Consider the following 15736-nt stretch of genomic DNA (forward strand, 5'->3'; position numbering starts at 1 on the left):
TTAGAAAGAGTGCACCTGATTGATGAATCGCAAGAACCCAATCCGAGAACCGAATCGCACCCGAAGAACGATCGCGAAATGATTACCAAAGTAATCAGCCCCAACGGAATTCAGCTCCAAACAACTTGATGTCGACTCCCAACAACCACCAATATTCAATGATATATTGAAACCCACAGCAAAAAAACGATTTCTAGTGGAGTAAAAACCACAAGAATCAGCCACAAAATTTGATTCGGCAATGGACTTTTTCAAAATTGGAATCGGCAAGCACGCCCAAAAATTGCACCAACCAAGAGAGACTTGATCAAGAACCACCACCAGGTAGGAGAGAAAGAGACAGATGTCTCTTGGAATGCGTGGTAAAGGAGGGTATAAACCCACGTCCAAGAATTCCCAAGCAGGAACGTTACCCAACAGCACCCAACTCCCAAATAACACCCACCATTTGATTGTTGTTGTGTAAAACCCATGATGCAAATCTGTTTATGTGGATGATTAAACCCACAAAAAACGAATTCTGTTGAGTATAACAGACGTCCTCTCTTATTATAGAGTGGAAGAATCGTGCCCACCAAGAAGATCCAACGGTATCTGTTGGAAGCACCAAGTGACGGATGTATAGCACAAGAGAGAGACTCAGACGTTTCTGAACTTCGTCACTATTTCTCCGTAGTGAGCGAGAGAGTGAGAGACCCAAAATCGTGAATTCTCTTTCTTGTTTTCAACGATTGAAAGAACCCACGCCCAAATTGTTTCGAGAGATAACCCACGGCCAAAACAATTTTGAGATTTCTATGTGAGAGGCAGACGATCCAAAGATAGCCACCACCGTTTTCTTCAAAGATAGCGACCACCGTTTTCTACCAATCAAGAGGGAGGCAGAACTATCCAAAAATAGGTCCAAGAGAGAAGACCAAAAACCAAAAACGAATTTAGGGTTTTTTGATCCTTCAAGATTGTTAGAGGAATTAGGTCAAGCAAGTGGTTGCTTGAAGCATTACACCCAAGGTATCTAATTTGGAATACCAAGTTTATTGCCTCCAGCCCCTATATATAGAGATACACTAGGGTTATAAGAGGTTAATAGGCTCCAGCCCAAATGGGCCCACTACACCTGATCCATTACCTATTGGGCTTATATTAGAACATACATGGGTTATATTATATACCCAACAAAAATTCACTAACTTTTGTGGTTATTTATCTTGACCAAAATCATACATCTCTTTTTTTTTTTATATATATCTTGATACAAGTCTGAGATTTTCACTTTACATACTTTAAATTTCTGTTAAGTTAATCACAATTCCTCTTCTACTCATACTGACGCATGTATAACTATTACTGAAAATTACAGTTGCTAACCTGCTAAATAAACCCAGGAATTTCAGTTTTTTAATGGAATTTATCTTGAAAATTTCATTCTTGTGAAATATTCAGAATTGTGAAGTGAAATAAGATGTATAAACCATATAAGAAGGCATCAGAATAAGATGTATAGACAAAATCCACCCATATCACTGTTAGAAAATTTATGTGCAAATCTGTAATTTAGGATTCGAAAATACCTTATAAGAAATTAATCTCACAACTTGAAGACAGAGATTACTAATACTATTTTCTGCAATAATAATCTGTAAAGGAAAAAGAAATCGTTAGATCACTTATCGAGTTGAGGCACGAAGAATCTTCGTTGTCCTTAAGGCAAATCTCGCCCCCACTATGACGAATCAACGGTGCAGATGGGCGTCTCGGCGTATGCCTCCAGGATACAACAACTCTCGCTCCAGGGGTGTGCACTCACGCAGCCGGGATGCCTAAGAACTTGCTTATATTTGCCAAAAGCCTTGAGCAGAAAACCAGAGAGAAAGCCAGAGAAGAGAAAGAGCAGAAGAAGAATTCGTCAAGGATAATCTTCTGTTTTCTTTAAAGCCGATTTATATAGAAAGGTAATCGATCCGTTAGGATGAAACGTCGCACTCTTTTAGTGCGTGAGAGACGTTTTCCAAACGGTCACTAAACCACGATTAAGGAATCTCAAACGGTAAAAAAAAAGAATTAAAACAAAATAAATAAATTCTTGACCGTTAAAAGAAAAAATAAATAATAGAAAAAGAAAAGCCTTAGGTCCACGTGTGCGGCCGGCCGAGCCGCGCCGGGCCAGGCGGCGCGCGTGTGTGGTAAGATCAAAAGCCCACCGGACCCAAGTGGGCGATCCGTGCGCGTAGGATCCCCATAACCTCTTGCTCATTTACAAGGTTAAGAGAGTGAAAGTATATATATGGCCACTCTCATCCTCTTATACTTCTCATCTAGGACTAAAGTTTTCTCATGACTTTAGTCTTTTTGGAGGGAAGCCCAAAAGCATACATAAAATTACTAAAAACACCCCATTGTAAGTTTGAATTACAAAAAGACTTCTTTTCACATAAAAGTCAACAATCACACTTATACCCATATTTACTGGAGTTCTAAATCAAATAAACGACTTCAACTTCTATTTTCAGTGTTTAAACTCAGAAATTACAAGCTGTCCTACTTATCTCAATTCTCTTATCCACAAGTCACTGTCTTTTGCATGTATCAATCTCCACGTTTGGCAGGAATGCAGCAATAGATAAGGCCCTGTATTGCAAGAATTTTGTGGGAAATTTTGGATAGCCATCCTTTTTATGCACTAAAAACGATAACCTGAACGAACCCTATTCAATTTTACTTATAGGGACATTCATTTTATGATAATATCCCATTAAATTAACCACAATCATATCATTCCCCTCTAAATTTTGGAAAGAAAATTTTTTCCCAAGGAAAAAAAATTCCGTTTCTCGCAATCCAAACGGGACCTAAAAGAAAACGAAAGCAAATCAGACCCAGAAGGAGAAAAAGAATCCTTGGCTTCTAAAACGTAAGCCCCGTTTGTTTTCGATTTTGAAAACCGATTGTGGGTCCAAAACTGATTATTGGACTCAAATTTATTTTTAATGTTGAGTCCAATAATCAGTTTTGGACTCACAATCGGTTCTCAAAATCCAAAACAAATAAAGGCCTTAAGATCACTTGCAAGTGATGATAATCCTCACTTGGCTTAGTTTATTTACCATTTATTTTATTTGATTGAGAAGTTTAAATTCATCAAAGCTTTTACTTAGTTGGTCAAGTAATTCCATTGTTTCCTACAATGCACTAGCAGAACAAGACCATGGTTAATAGACAGATTGGGCATTGAATTTATATATTTATGTGGAAGTTCATTTCTGTCATAATGGTGTGATACTATCTTTTTCTTTTTGACGTTTGAAATATGAAATGTTCAGCTTATTTGTTGTATGTGCCATGTATCCAAAAGGTGTAATGAGATGTGGTCACAGTTAGTTGCTAGTAATAATCACACTGATAATGAGCATTTAATCTGAAAATCATAAAAAGTAGAAAATCAATTAATCTAATCGGCTCAATTACCATAGTCCGGACTCCGAAGGGATTGGCTCTGCTATCAACTGTTATCTATGATCTAGTGTAATATGTTGAACTCACATCCGGCCATGATTATTACTAGGTCTTGATGTCTGTTCCCTGATCGACGATTAGCTTTTGTGAAGTTGACGCTCTCTTGTGTTGTTGATGATTCGTGAAGGAGTGCTACTAGTCTGATGAAGGCTTGATGGCTAAATTGATGCTATCACAAGCTCTCTCATATCAGGGACTCTTTTATGATAGGATTTCAATTAGGGCTGGCAATTTCACCCGGAAAAGCGGGGATCCGCCCCGCCCCGCTTGGGGAGGGGATTCCCCGATTTGAGTGGGGAAGGGGAGGAGAAGGGGATGGAGTTGGCCCCGCCCCGCCCCGAATTAATGCCATTTTTTTCTTGTATTTTTTTAAGTGTTTTTTTTTTTTGGGAAAACTACTAGAAACCCCTTGGATCAAAACATATCTATAAGATTCTCCTAAAATTTTCATAATTTCCATTAGTATAGTTTTGTCCCTGAAATAGCTTTTTATGTTTTCTTTTACCCATAATCCATTGGGCATTGTCCCTCATTATATTAGTATATTACCCTTAGAAATACCTAAAATCTTTCCATCGAACCATTACTGTAAGGCAACATTAAATTCTTTGAAAATCTCCCTCCCCCAAATAAAGGTAACATCTCTTTGGTGAGTGATGAGATTTTATATGGTGTGCGCTCGTATAGTTCATTATTTTTCAAAAAGTAATGTATGGGCTACACCATAGGATGATCCAAACCGTCCATTTGATAGGTTACAATTTAAAAGTACTTTACAGGCCACACCATAGATCATCCAAACCGTCCATTTGATGGGCCACAAAGTAAATAGATTGCGGCCCAAAAATCATTTCCATAGGATGATTGCAACCCTCCGATCTATAGAAGGTACCATAATATGCAATTCCTCTATAGATCAGAGGGTTGGGATTAGCCTATGGAAATGATTTTTGGGCCACAACCTATTTACATTGTGGCCCATCAAATGGACAGTTTGGATTATCCTACAATGTGCCCATCAAGTGGAAGGTTTGGATCATCCTATGCCTATGGTAGTATGGTGTGCCCATCAAATGGACGGTTTGGATCTTCCTATGGTGTGGCACGTATAGTACTTTTTGGCAAGTGGGATTGGGAATTAGGGATCTGCTAGGGACTATTGATCAATTAAATGAATCTGAGAGCAACCACCTTTGTCCCCATGTTAATAAAATGAATAAGACAAAATCTTAGCCTATGTGGGTTGTGTGGCTACTCTCACATGCAACAGCCAAGCCGCAACATGCCTGAAGTGATTGTCTCTAGCAAATCTTTAGTTTTAAACCTAACATTTAACAAAGTAAAGTGATTGTCTCCGAAGGATGCGGGGCGGGGAAGGGGAGGGGATGGGGATTAGATATTCCCCGTGGGGAGGGGGATTCCCCACCATCCCCGCAGTGGGGAGGGGAAGGGGAGGGGGAAAATTCCCCGCAGAGGGGAAGGAGTAGGGGACCCCAACATCCGGCCCCGACCCCTCTGTTGCCAGCCCTAATTTCAATTCTCTTTGTCTCACGTTTTCCTCCAATGAAGGTTAGTGGTATAAATAGAGAGTAATTAGGGTTAGGCAACAGGTCCTAATCACACCGGACTTTCTATATTATTAAATATTTAGATATGCATGATGATACATGAGAACTAAAGTCTAAAATCCTTGTTGCTAAAAAAAAAACTCTAAAAGTGGAGAAGAAATAGAAGATAGGGACGTCCCTAAATATGGGATGGTCCGATGTGGGCCTCACCATATTTATGCCCACAAAAACAACTTTTGAGTGTTACTCATAGGCTATGATTTAGCTGATACTTTGAATTTATTGCCGACACACGTGTCCTGCCATATACGACATGACACGCATGTCCACACGTGTCGACACTTCTTTGGACACTTTTAAAGGTAATGCTAGAAGTGTTAATGTGGGCGCGTGGACACATTTTTGTATTGTGTTAAGTGACATTCTGTTTTATCATTGAATATTGTGTTTACCTCTTTTACCATTAAGTCTTCTTTTATTCTAAGCTCTTCTTTAACTAATATTTGTTGTTATATCCTCTTCCATAAACCTATAACACTAAACAAAGTCATATTCCAATACTATATTCATTGTATCATATTGGTCTCCCTTTCTTTTTGTATGTTGAAAGCGTTATTATTTGATTATCTCATATTTTTTTAGGTTAAAGTTGATTAATTCTAAGATTTATCAGTTTGTTAATTGAATTCGTATTTGGGAGATGATTTTTTCGCCCCGCACCCTGTAGGATAATACACCTCCTTTTAACGCGATTTGAAGCCAAAAAGCATTAAAGTCTGCCCACAATTCACGTTAAAGGGGGTGTATTATCCGGGGGGGGAGGAATATCTCCCTTTGTATTTATATTGTTACAAATTATGATAGTAATCAATAATTATATATATATGCACGTGTCACTACTTATAGATTTTTAGATGTTGTCATGCCATCCGTATGATTATATATATTGTGTATTTAAGTTGTGTCCCTGTTTCTAAATCCTGAGGGTTTGCCGTGTCCGACACTCCGTGTCCATGTCAACACACGACGCTCATTTCCGTGTCCACAAATAGCTCATAGTGGCTAGGGCACTTTGGGTGTATGAATATTTAAAAAATTCCATGGAATATGAACTTTAAACTTATTCATGATTTTTTTTCCAAAATATTTTTTTTCCTGTTTTAAAAGAAACATTCATACTATACCCTAGAATTTTATTTTTGATGAATTTTTTCTATAGTTGTCTTTTCCCTAGGTCCTGTCCCAACTGATGTGTAATAAAAATTAACCCAATTGGGTTCCCGTGATGAAAAAGAAAAATCCCATTTGGACAAATTAGATCCCCAATGGCTATAGTGACAATACTCTTTGTGGGGCATATCTGGTTGATTGGGATCATCTAGGTAGTGGGCCCTAGCTTGGATCTCCAATTGGTCGAATCTCATGTTAATAGGGTAATCCTGAAGATCAAATTAAATGTAAATGTGGTTCATTGGGTATGGAACGTTGCGTTTATATTTTAGATTTTCAATCAAATTATTATGATCACCTAAAAGCATTTTTTTTTTACCTGTGTGAGGTCCAAGGTGGGAACCACCATATCAAATATCTTGATTATCTCTCTCTCTCTCTCTCTAGATGTTAAGAAAATCATGATGTACGCTCTCTATCTTGGATTTTGTAGACTAGTTTCAACAGACAGTTGGGTTCTCTCTCTCTCTCTCTCTCTCTCTCTCTCTCTCTCTAGATGTTAAGAAAATCATGATGTACGTTCTCTATCTTGGATTTTGTAGACTAGTTTCTAATAGCCAGACAGTTGGGTTCGAAGTGATGCTTGGGCTTTCTTATTTTTTAATCCTAGCTGTTGAATTCCCAAGTGATGGTTTTGGCTTTGGGAACATGTTTTCAACTAATGACTCTAACAAGTAGCTTACTTAGGCCCTACAAATATATCTTTACTGCAATATCTAGTATATATGTCAGTAAAAAAGAACTCTACTTCCTACAATTCAAAAAAAAAAAAAAATCTACTTCCATTGTCTCTGTTTGTGGTGCACTTTTTAACAAGTAACATCTATACAAAGCCGTCCTCTCTTATTATTGTTACTGCAATTTCATTTATGTTGCCCATTTGCTTTTGATTCAATTTGTTTCTTCATATAATATTTGATGCAACTTTTAGGTAGATGGTTTTTTTTTTGTTGAGTTTCAGAAGAACAAGAGTAGGATTTTCCCTCCTAAATGGAAGTGGGGCAAGCTTCAACCTTCGATGTGATCAGCAATCTTCCAAGGGATGCCATAGATGCAATTCTCGTGCGTTTGCCACTCAAGGATGCTGTAAGGACAATCATCCTGTCAACTAAATGGAGGTATATGTGGGTTAGAATACCACACATTGTAATCGATTGGCAATGTGATCCAACCGATAGCCCATCTTCGGACGAGAACCTTAAGTGTGAAAATTGTCGATCAAGTTCTCTTGCAGAATAGAGGATCAATTCACGAGTTCAAGTGTATTCGTTGTCCTCCTGCCTGTTCTGATTTCGATCGGTGGGTACTTTTCCTGTCAAGACACGGGATTAAAGAATTAATCCTTGATTTTTATGGTGCTGAACTTTATAAGTTGCCTTCATGTTTCTTCTCTTGTCAAGAGCTATATAATTTGAGATTGGAGAGCTGCATTTTCGATATACCTCTGTCATTTGAAGGCTTTAGTCGTCTCAAGAGCCTTGAGCTTATTGGTGTAGTCATCTCCAGTGACGAATTGCAATGTCTGATTTCCAAATCTCCGTTTCTTGAGAGTTTGACATATATAGAAGATAATGATCCTTGTCCTAAAATCAATATTCCAAAACTCCGATACTTATACCTTGGTGGTGCATTTGAACTTCTTTGTGTTGAAAACACCCCAGTTGAGGAGCTCGGGATGCACAAGATTCTTTCTTGTTTACGCAATGTTGAGGTGCTTCGGATGCACAATCAATTCTTACAGGTAAGTAATTTTCAAGTCGTATGCACAATCTATTCTTATGGGTAAATAATTTTCAAGTCGTAAGCTCAATCAATTTCTTACAATTCTTTTTTTTTGAAGAAAGCAACAGAATATATATTTATATATATGAATAAGCAGAACCGAGATGGTCCTGTCGGAACAATGAGCAAATAAAATAGCAAGACAATGACTCAAGGGGGGAGATAGTCAAAACACTCCAATTCGGCCCGGGAAACACCACTCTTAGCCAGAGAGTCGGCTGCCACATTGGCCGATCTCCGGACATGCTGAAAGACCATGGAGTAGCCCTTTCCTCTATCCTCTATCTCCTCAAAGAAGTGCACAAATCTCCAAGGGGGAGAAGCGTCTCCCGAAAGCCAGCGAATAACATTTACGGAATCGCCTTCGACAATCAGACTGTCGCACTCCAAGCGAGGCATGGAAAGAATCCCACTGTGAATGGCTCGAACCTCCGCCTCAGACGAGTCGGCAAATCCAAGAGGCCCCGAATAGGCCCAAATGACTTCCCCTTTATGGTTCCGACATAACCCCCCCACTCCAGCCGCTCCTGGGTTACCGATAGAGGAACCGTCAAAATTGAGCTTCAGAGACCCCGGTGGCGGGGGGGACCATGAGGGTCGGGATTTCACTTTGTTAACCGATTCCATGCATATGGTTGACCACCCTTCCCAAAGGGCATACGCAGAAACAAACCGAAAAAGAGGAAGTGAACGGGCCCAGGAGATGACCGCTGCTACCACCTGTATATAAATCCAATATGGGGACCTGACCTTCCCTTCAAAGACCCGCGCATTCCGCTCTTTCCACAAGAACCACCAGGAGGCTAAGAGACACATCTTCCACAAAATTCTACCTTTCCTCTTCCACGGAGCCCAGCCCCAACTCCTAATAAATTCGGCCATAGAATTGGAAGCAACCCAACTGACTCCAAATCTAGAAAAGAGATGACCCCAAATATATGAAGCAACCTGGCAATGTATAAATAGGTGGTCGATGGATTCCCCGGCGGATAGACATAGGGGGCAGTGATCCACCAGCCACATTCCTCTCTTCCGTAAGAAATCTATCGTCTGAATTCGTCCCCAGCTAACCGACCACCCAAAGAAAGCAACTCTTGGAGGGCATGCGAGGCGCCAAACCGCGGAGGACGCATGCTCCACTAGAGTGGGGATCAGATGGAGATAAAAAGATTTAACAGAGAAAATCCCCGACGGATTCCAAATCCAAATACGACGATCTAAGCCCGAAGACTTGATGAAGCAAGAGCCTAATAAGGAGATAAGGGCGCTGTAATCGCTTAACTCCCGAACAAAAAAGGCTCGACGGAACTTGGGAATCCACTCCACTTGCCCTTGGACCCGTTCGAAACATTCCGATACCCAAGCTTCTTTCTGAGAAGATACAATATATAAGTCAGGAAACAAAACTTGAAGAGAATGGGACGAACACCAAGGGTCCTGCCAAAACCGAATTCGATCCCCCCTATAGACTCTGAAGCGAACTCCAGGGGCAAAAAAGGACTTCAAACGCAATATGTCCCTCCATACTGTGATTCCTTTGATTTTGAAAGTATCAACGGAGTCCCAATTCCCAGGAGATGAACCATACTTACTGTCAATGACCCGAACCCACAAAGAGGAGTGTTCTTCTCCGTATCTCCACAACCACTTGCCCATAAGGGCCTGATTAAAGAGCTGGACTCTCCTGATACCCAAACCTCCGTTTTTAATTGGAGAGCAGACTAGACTCCATTTAAGAAGGGAGACCCCCTTGGAAGTCCTTGAACCACCCCACAGAAATCGTCTCTGAATTTGCTCTATGCGCTTAGCAACAGAAGCTGGACAATGAAAAAGGGATAGAAAATAAATTGGCATATTAGAGAGAACAGCCTTTATAAGCACCAATCTACCTCCTTTGGAAACCAAACGGCGCTTCCATGTGGCCAACCGACGCTCAATCCTTTGTATAATAGGAGCCCATAGGTTGTGTCTCGGACGGCCCACCCCGAGAGGTAGACCCAAATAGGTAGCAGGAAAGACATCTAGACCGCACCCCATAATTCCGGCGAAGGATGAAGCCTCGCTCTCAGATACATTAATCGCATACAACCGAGATTTGCCAAAATTGGATCGTTGACCTGAGACCATCTCATAACACCGAAGCATGGCTTTAAGGTTGAGAAGCTGGGAGAGGACCGGTGAACAGAACAGGAGGGTATCATCCGCAAACTGAAGCAGCGAGACTTCCACCTTACTGGTCCCAATTAGGAATCCTCTATATAGCCCCATGTCACTACCCTTTTTCAGTATACTGCATAAGGATTCGGCCACTATCAAGAAAAGAAATGGAGATAGAGGGTCGCCCTGCCGCAATCCTCTAGAGGATTTGAAGAATCCTTTTGCTGAACCATTGAGTAGAACAGAAAACCATGCAGATGATAAGCAATTCCGGATCCACCCTCTCCACCTTTCCCCAAAACCCATACGACCCATAAGATAATCTAAAGCGGCCCAATCCACACGGTCATATGCTTTCTCCATATCAAGCTTACATAAGATGCCGCCTTCCCCTGACCGCCGGTAATAGTCAATTTCTTACAATTCTTACAGGTAAATAATTTTCAGGTCATAATTTGGGATTCGTTATCAAACTAAAATATCAATTTTCTTCTTTTTCCTTTGTGTTCTAGGATCTGGCTGTTGGTGATGTACCGGAGATGGTTCCTAATACATTTGAGCATCTTAAGCGCCTCTCTTTGCGCATAGACTTTAAAAATGGAAAAGAGATCTCGGCAATTCTTTGCTTGCTTAGAAGCTCGCACCTTCTCAAGGAACTAGAAATCAGAGTGAGTTTTCTAAACATAAGATCTAGTTCTTTTGTATACTAGTCTAACCCAGATTCCAAATTCTAGGTATGCCGTAGAGATAGTGTTGATCAACCTGCGGACTACTGATGGGACGCACAAGAACACAAAGATTGCATGTTAAAACACTTCCGAACTGTGAGGATGGTTCATATGTATGGAAGTAACTCGGAAATAGAATTCATAAGACTGCTTCTCATTAATTCGCCGGTGCTTGATACACTGACTATCGAGGATGCAGATTTTTGTGACTATTTTGAAAGAAACACGGATGAAACATGGATGATTTTGAAAAAGTTGGTTCAATTTCGAAGAGCTTCAGCACAAGCAGAGATCATAATTTAGTAGGAAAAGAGAGGACCTTTAAGGAGTTCCAAGCCTTGGCCAAGGGAGCTGGATTTGCCGTTGTTCTAGTTTTGTGATGTGGTTTACACTTTGCTGATGAAATTCTTCAAATGTATGATATTTCTAGCTTGAATACTCAGACTTACTGTTTTCTGGATTGTATCTGTCTTTTGAGGGATATTAGATTAGACCATGAAACTTTGTAATCTTGTTTAGTGAAGATATGAAAGCTTATATGTCTTTACTATTGAGTCTACAATTTCTCTGTGTATGGAGATGTGGTTGGATGATCTCATAGCATGTTCAATATGTTTTTAGGCAACTGATACTGACCCTAACATGTTTTGGTAATGGGACGAACTCAATCTGTCTTTTTTTTAATTGGTTGCTATGAGCTTTTTTGGAATTGTAATATACTTTGAAATCTGGTTAAATAATAAGAAAAAGGTTAGTTTGTCCATTACCAAAACATGGTAGTGCGAATATCAGTTGCTTGTTTTCTTTTACCGTACTTTTTAATTGAGAAACTTTATGGTCTCCAATTCTATCGTTTAGGGTGGTAGAAAGTGCGGTGGGAACTGCTTGTTGGATGATCTATGCCCTTCATTTGTTTGCACCCACCATGGATATAAACTTTGCCCCTTAATCTTTCACATCTGAAAGCCTTCGAAATTGTGGTTTGTAAAATTGAAGGCTAAAAAATGAAGAAAGTGACTTAAAACCTCCACAAATTGGAGGGGGTATTGACTGATGCAGGAGAGTTTGGCATGTGAACCATCCATTCTAGCAGATGATTTAAAACATAAAACCAAAAGTCGCCTATAATTTTGCAGCGAATAGTTGTCAAGATGGTTAAAGAACACTCTCTATGTGGCTGGTTATTATTATTAATAATAGGGTGCAACTCGGGTCGGGTTGGGCCGAGGAACCCATTTTTCCAACCTGAACCTGACCCGACCTAATTTCCAACCCGACCCGACCCGAGGAACCCTTTTCCCAGCCTGAACCCGACCAGACCCGAGTTCAACCTGACCCAACCTGAGTTTTTTAGCTTAAAAAATCATAAAAAATATCAGGTTTCACTCGGGTCGGGTTGCCAAACCCGACCTGAACCCAACCCGACCCTTCCTTTCAACCCATCCCAAGTTGCACCCCTAGTTTTTGTGCTACCAATCTCCATTGCAACTGAGAACATATCACCTCGCAAAGAGTAGGGTGGACAATTAGAAGAAAGCTATTCATCTAAAGTCTTTGGGCCCACTTCAAATATTCCCACATGGAAAAATGCTTCGGTTTATTACACCAAACAGATGAGGGAAACTCAATTGATATTCATGATTGGTCCAAGCCTTGACCCATGCTCTGTAACTTTGCTTTGTTAAAGAGATCTTCAATACATGCACAGAACTCGAACACAAAATTCATTAGTAAAAGTATAATGAATCAACTTGTGTTTGTGTTGCAAAGATCATAAAACAGGAATCAATGAAATTAGAACTCACCAATGTATGTGTTGTGAAGATCTTAAAAAAAAGCCAGCTTCATTAAGATGGAGCACAAACATAGGGAGAGCTTAATAACTCTAAAGTTCCTGTTACTGTTCCATGGCAGGGAAGAAATTTCCATCCAAAAAATTTATGTTAGGGGTTGCTGAAATTGAAGAAGAACACAGATTGAAACCCGAATCTCTCTCGGAAAAATTTCGTAAAAAAAGAAAAAGAAAAGCAGGAGCTTACCGGTGAGGAGGCCGGACGGAGAGGATTACATCGGACAGCGGCGTGACCACGTGCAGATAGAGGAGGACGACGAGATAGGCGAATCTGAAACTTTGAGGAACATTAAAGATGAGATTAAGATGGAAATAGTTGCCAACAAAAAAAGGGAAAAATACAGATAGACCCCCTCAACTATCTGACATTTTCAAATCTAACACTATAGTTTCAAAGTCACTAACGACACCCCCTCGCTTTTTACTAATGCTTGATACGTGACCGGGTGGAAGGAAATGATGAAATTGTCACGGGGTGTCTTTGATGAATTTTGAACTATAGACTGAAAAGTCAGGGGTCTACTTCATGGACAGTGGAAAAGCGAGGGGGTGTCGTTGGTGACTTTGAAACTATATGGTTAGATTTGAAAATGTCAGATAGTGATACGCCTTCTGGTGTCAGATAGTGATACGCCTTCTGGTATTAGATCTGAGTTAGAACAGAACTTAGAAAAGAGTGAGAAAGCAGAGGAAGAAGAAAAGAGAGGGAAAAGGAAATCAATTTGAATTTCTTACTCAATTTTGCAGATCACTTGCCTTTTTAAAGGCTACATCAGTTTGTTATTCAGTTGGGATCTGTCAGATCCGTACCTAACTAATCCTTCCCTAATACAAACATTAACAACTAAGTATCTCATTTACTAATGATTAACATAATCCGACATCCATATTGGTTTATTTCTGACTCTGTTTCCCCTAATGATATCTCGATCATCTTTTTGTCCTTTTGTCTCTGAAGATACCCTATGATTGATTGTCGTCCCTTGATCCTCAGCACTATCATTGCCCACCTCTGGAAGAACAACCTTGTCCTCAAGGTTGAAGTGAGGATATTCCAATTGAAGGTCAAGCAGAGGTTCCCAAGAAGTATCCTCCGGAAGCAAACCAACCCATTGTACTAAAACTTGTTCAACTGGTTTATCATTTTGAAGAACAATTCTTCTCCCCAAGATTGCTAAAGGTGAAATCAGTGGTTGATTGTCAAAACTCTGTGGAGGTAATGGGCAGATTGTCTGTGGGGTTGGTCCGTAATACTCTTTGAGTAAGGGCACATGAAAAGCAGGATGGATTTTGCTATCTTCTGGTAATTTTAGTTTGTAAGCAACTTTGCCAATCCTTGATGTAACCTCAAAGGGACCATAGAAGCGTTTGCTGAGTTTTTGGGAGGTTCGTTGAGCAACAGATTGTTGTCGATAAGGCTGTAATTTCAACAATACCCAGCTTCCCACATCAAATTGGCAATCAGTACGCTTCTGATCCGCCAGACACTTCATCCTAGCTTGAGCCTGTAATAGATTTGTTTTGAGCTTTTGTAGTTTGATGTCCCTGTGCTGAAGCTCGGTATCCACAGCTTCAATTGTCGATGTACCCGAAATGTATGAAGGTATAGTTGGAGGTTGACGACCATATACAGCTTCAAAGGGGGTCATTTTGATGGTGGAATGAAAGGAAGTATTATACTAATACTCAGCCCACATCAGATAAGAATGCCAGTGCTTGGGGTTGTCCATGGAAAACGCTCGAAGATATTGTTCTAAACAGCGATTCAAGACTTCTGATGGCCCATCAGTTTGTGGGTGGATTTTGAGAGAGGTACCACTCAATTTCCACAGCTCAGACCAAAATCTGCTGATAAATATTGGGTCTCGGTCGGAAACAATTGATGTTGGGATTCCATGTAGTTTAACAACCAGTTCAGATAACAGTTTAGCTACTTTGGCTGCATTATAAGAAGCTGGCAAAGCACCAAAAGGTGCATACTTAGAGAGGCGATCGATGACTACCAGAATAGTAGCAAAGCCATTAGAAAGGGGAAGTCATGTGATGAAGTCCATGACAATCTCCTCCCAGATTTGGTTTGGCATGGGTAATGGCTGCAAAAGTCCCATAGGAGGTGTTGTAGAATACTTAGTTTGCTGACATATTAGGCATTGACGGACAAATTCCTGAACATATTTTTTTAAATTTTCCCAATAGAAACTAGCTGAAATCCTGAAGATGGTCCTCAAAACACCAGTATGACCTCCTTGTGGGGTATTATGAAATTCATGCATTATGAGGTGCCGTAACGGAGACTGAGAAGAAAGGAATAAGCGATGCTTATGATATATTATACCATGTTTCACTGAAAAATCTGAAGTGGCCATACCATGAACAATTTCATTGTGCTTGGTAATCAGTTCAGGATCAATGCGATTAGCTAATTGGATCTGTCCTGTTATATCTGCAATTGGAGTTGAAACAATAGAATGCAATTGAGAATGTAGTTGTAAACCAGGAGCAGGTAGGAAATCCTCAATTCGAGATAAGGCATCAGCAACTTGATTGTCTTTTCCTGCCTTATAGACGATCGAATAGTCATAGCCAAGTAACTTACTCAAGTATTTCTGTTGTTCTGGCGTTTGAATAACCTGTGCCATGAGGTTCTTTAAGCTCCTATGATCTGTGTGTCTAACAAATCATCTGCCCAAAAGATACTGCCTCCATTTTCTCACAGCCTCTGTAATTGCATATAGCTCCTTGACATAAGCCGAAGCAAGTGACATGGTCGGAGTCATTTTGCGACTAAAATAAGCTATGGGATGATTGTCTTCCATTAATACCGCCCCAATAGCCAAGCTGGAAGCATCGGTTTCCAAGAGGAAGTCTTTTGAAAAATCAGGTAGAGCTAACACTGGAACTTGTGT

At 40.2% G+C, this 15736-nt stretch overlaps 1 protein-coding gene across 1 annotated transcript; it reads left to right on the top strand.

The window, feature by feature from the left end:
• The first annotated feature begins 7301 nt into the window (after nt 1-7301).
• On the top strand, nt 7302-13556 carry LOC143857420 (F-box/FBD/LRR-repeat protein At1g13570-like). Its single transcript, XM_077367846.1, has 4 exons — nt 7302-7397; nt 7546-8052; nt 10763-10918; nt 13428-13556. Exons 1-4 carry the CDS (start codon nt 7302-7304, stop codon nt 13554-13556), a joined length of 888 nt encoding a protein of 295 aa, XP_077223961.1.
• Nucleotides 13557-15736: the final 2180 nt, after the last annotated feature.

Source organism: Tasmannia lanceolata, unplaced genomic scaffold (genome assembly GCF_043159265.1).
Source record: "Tasmannia lanceolata isolate RefF3 unplaced genomic scaffold, GAP_Taslan_0.1 ptg000024l, whole genome shotgun sequence".
In the NCBI taxonomy this organism is placed as follows: domain Eukaryota; kingdom Viridiplantae; phylum Streptophyta; class Magnoliopsida; order Canellales; family Winteraceae; genus Tasmannia; species Tasmannia lanceolata.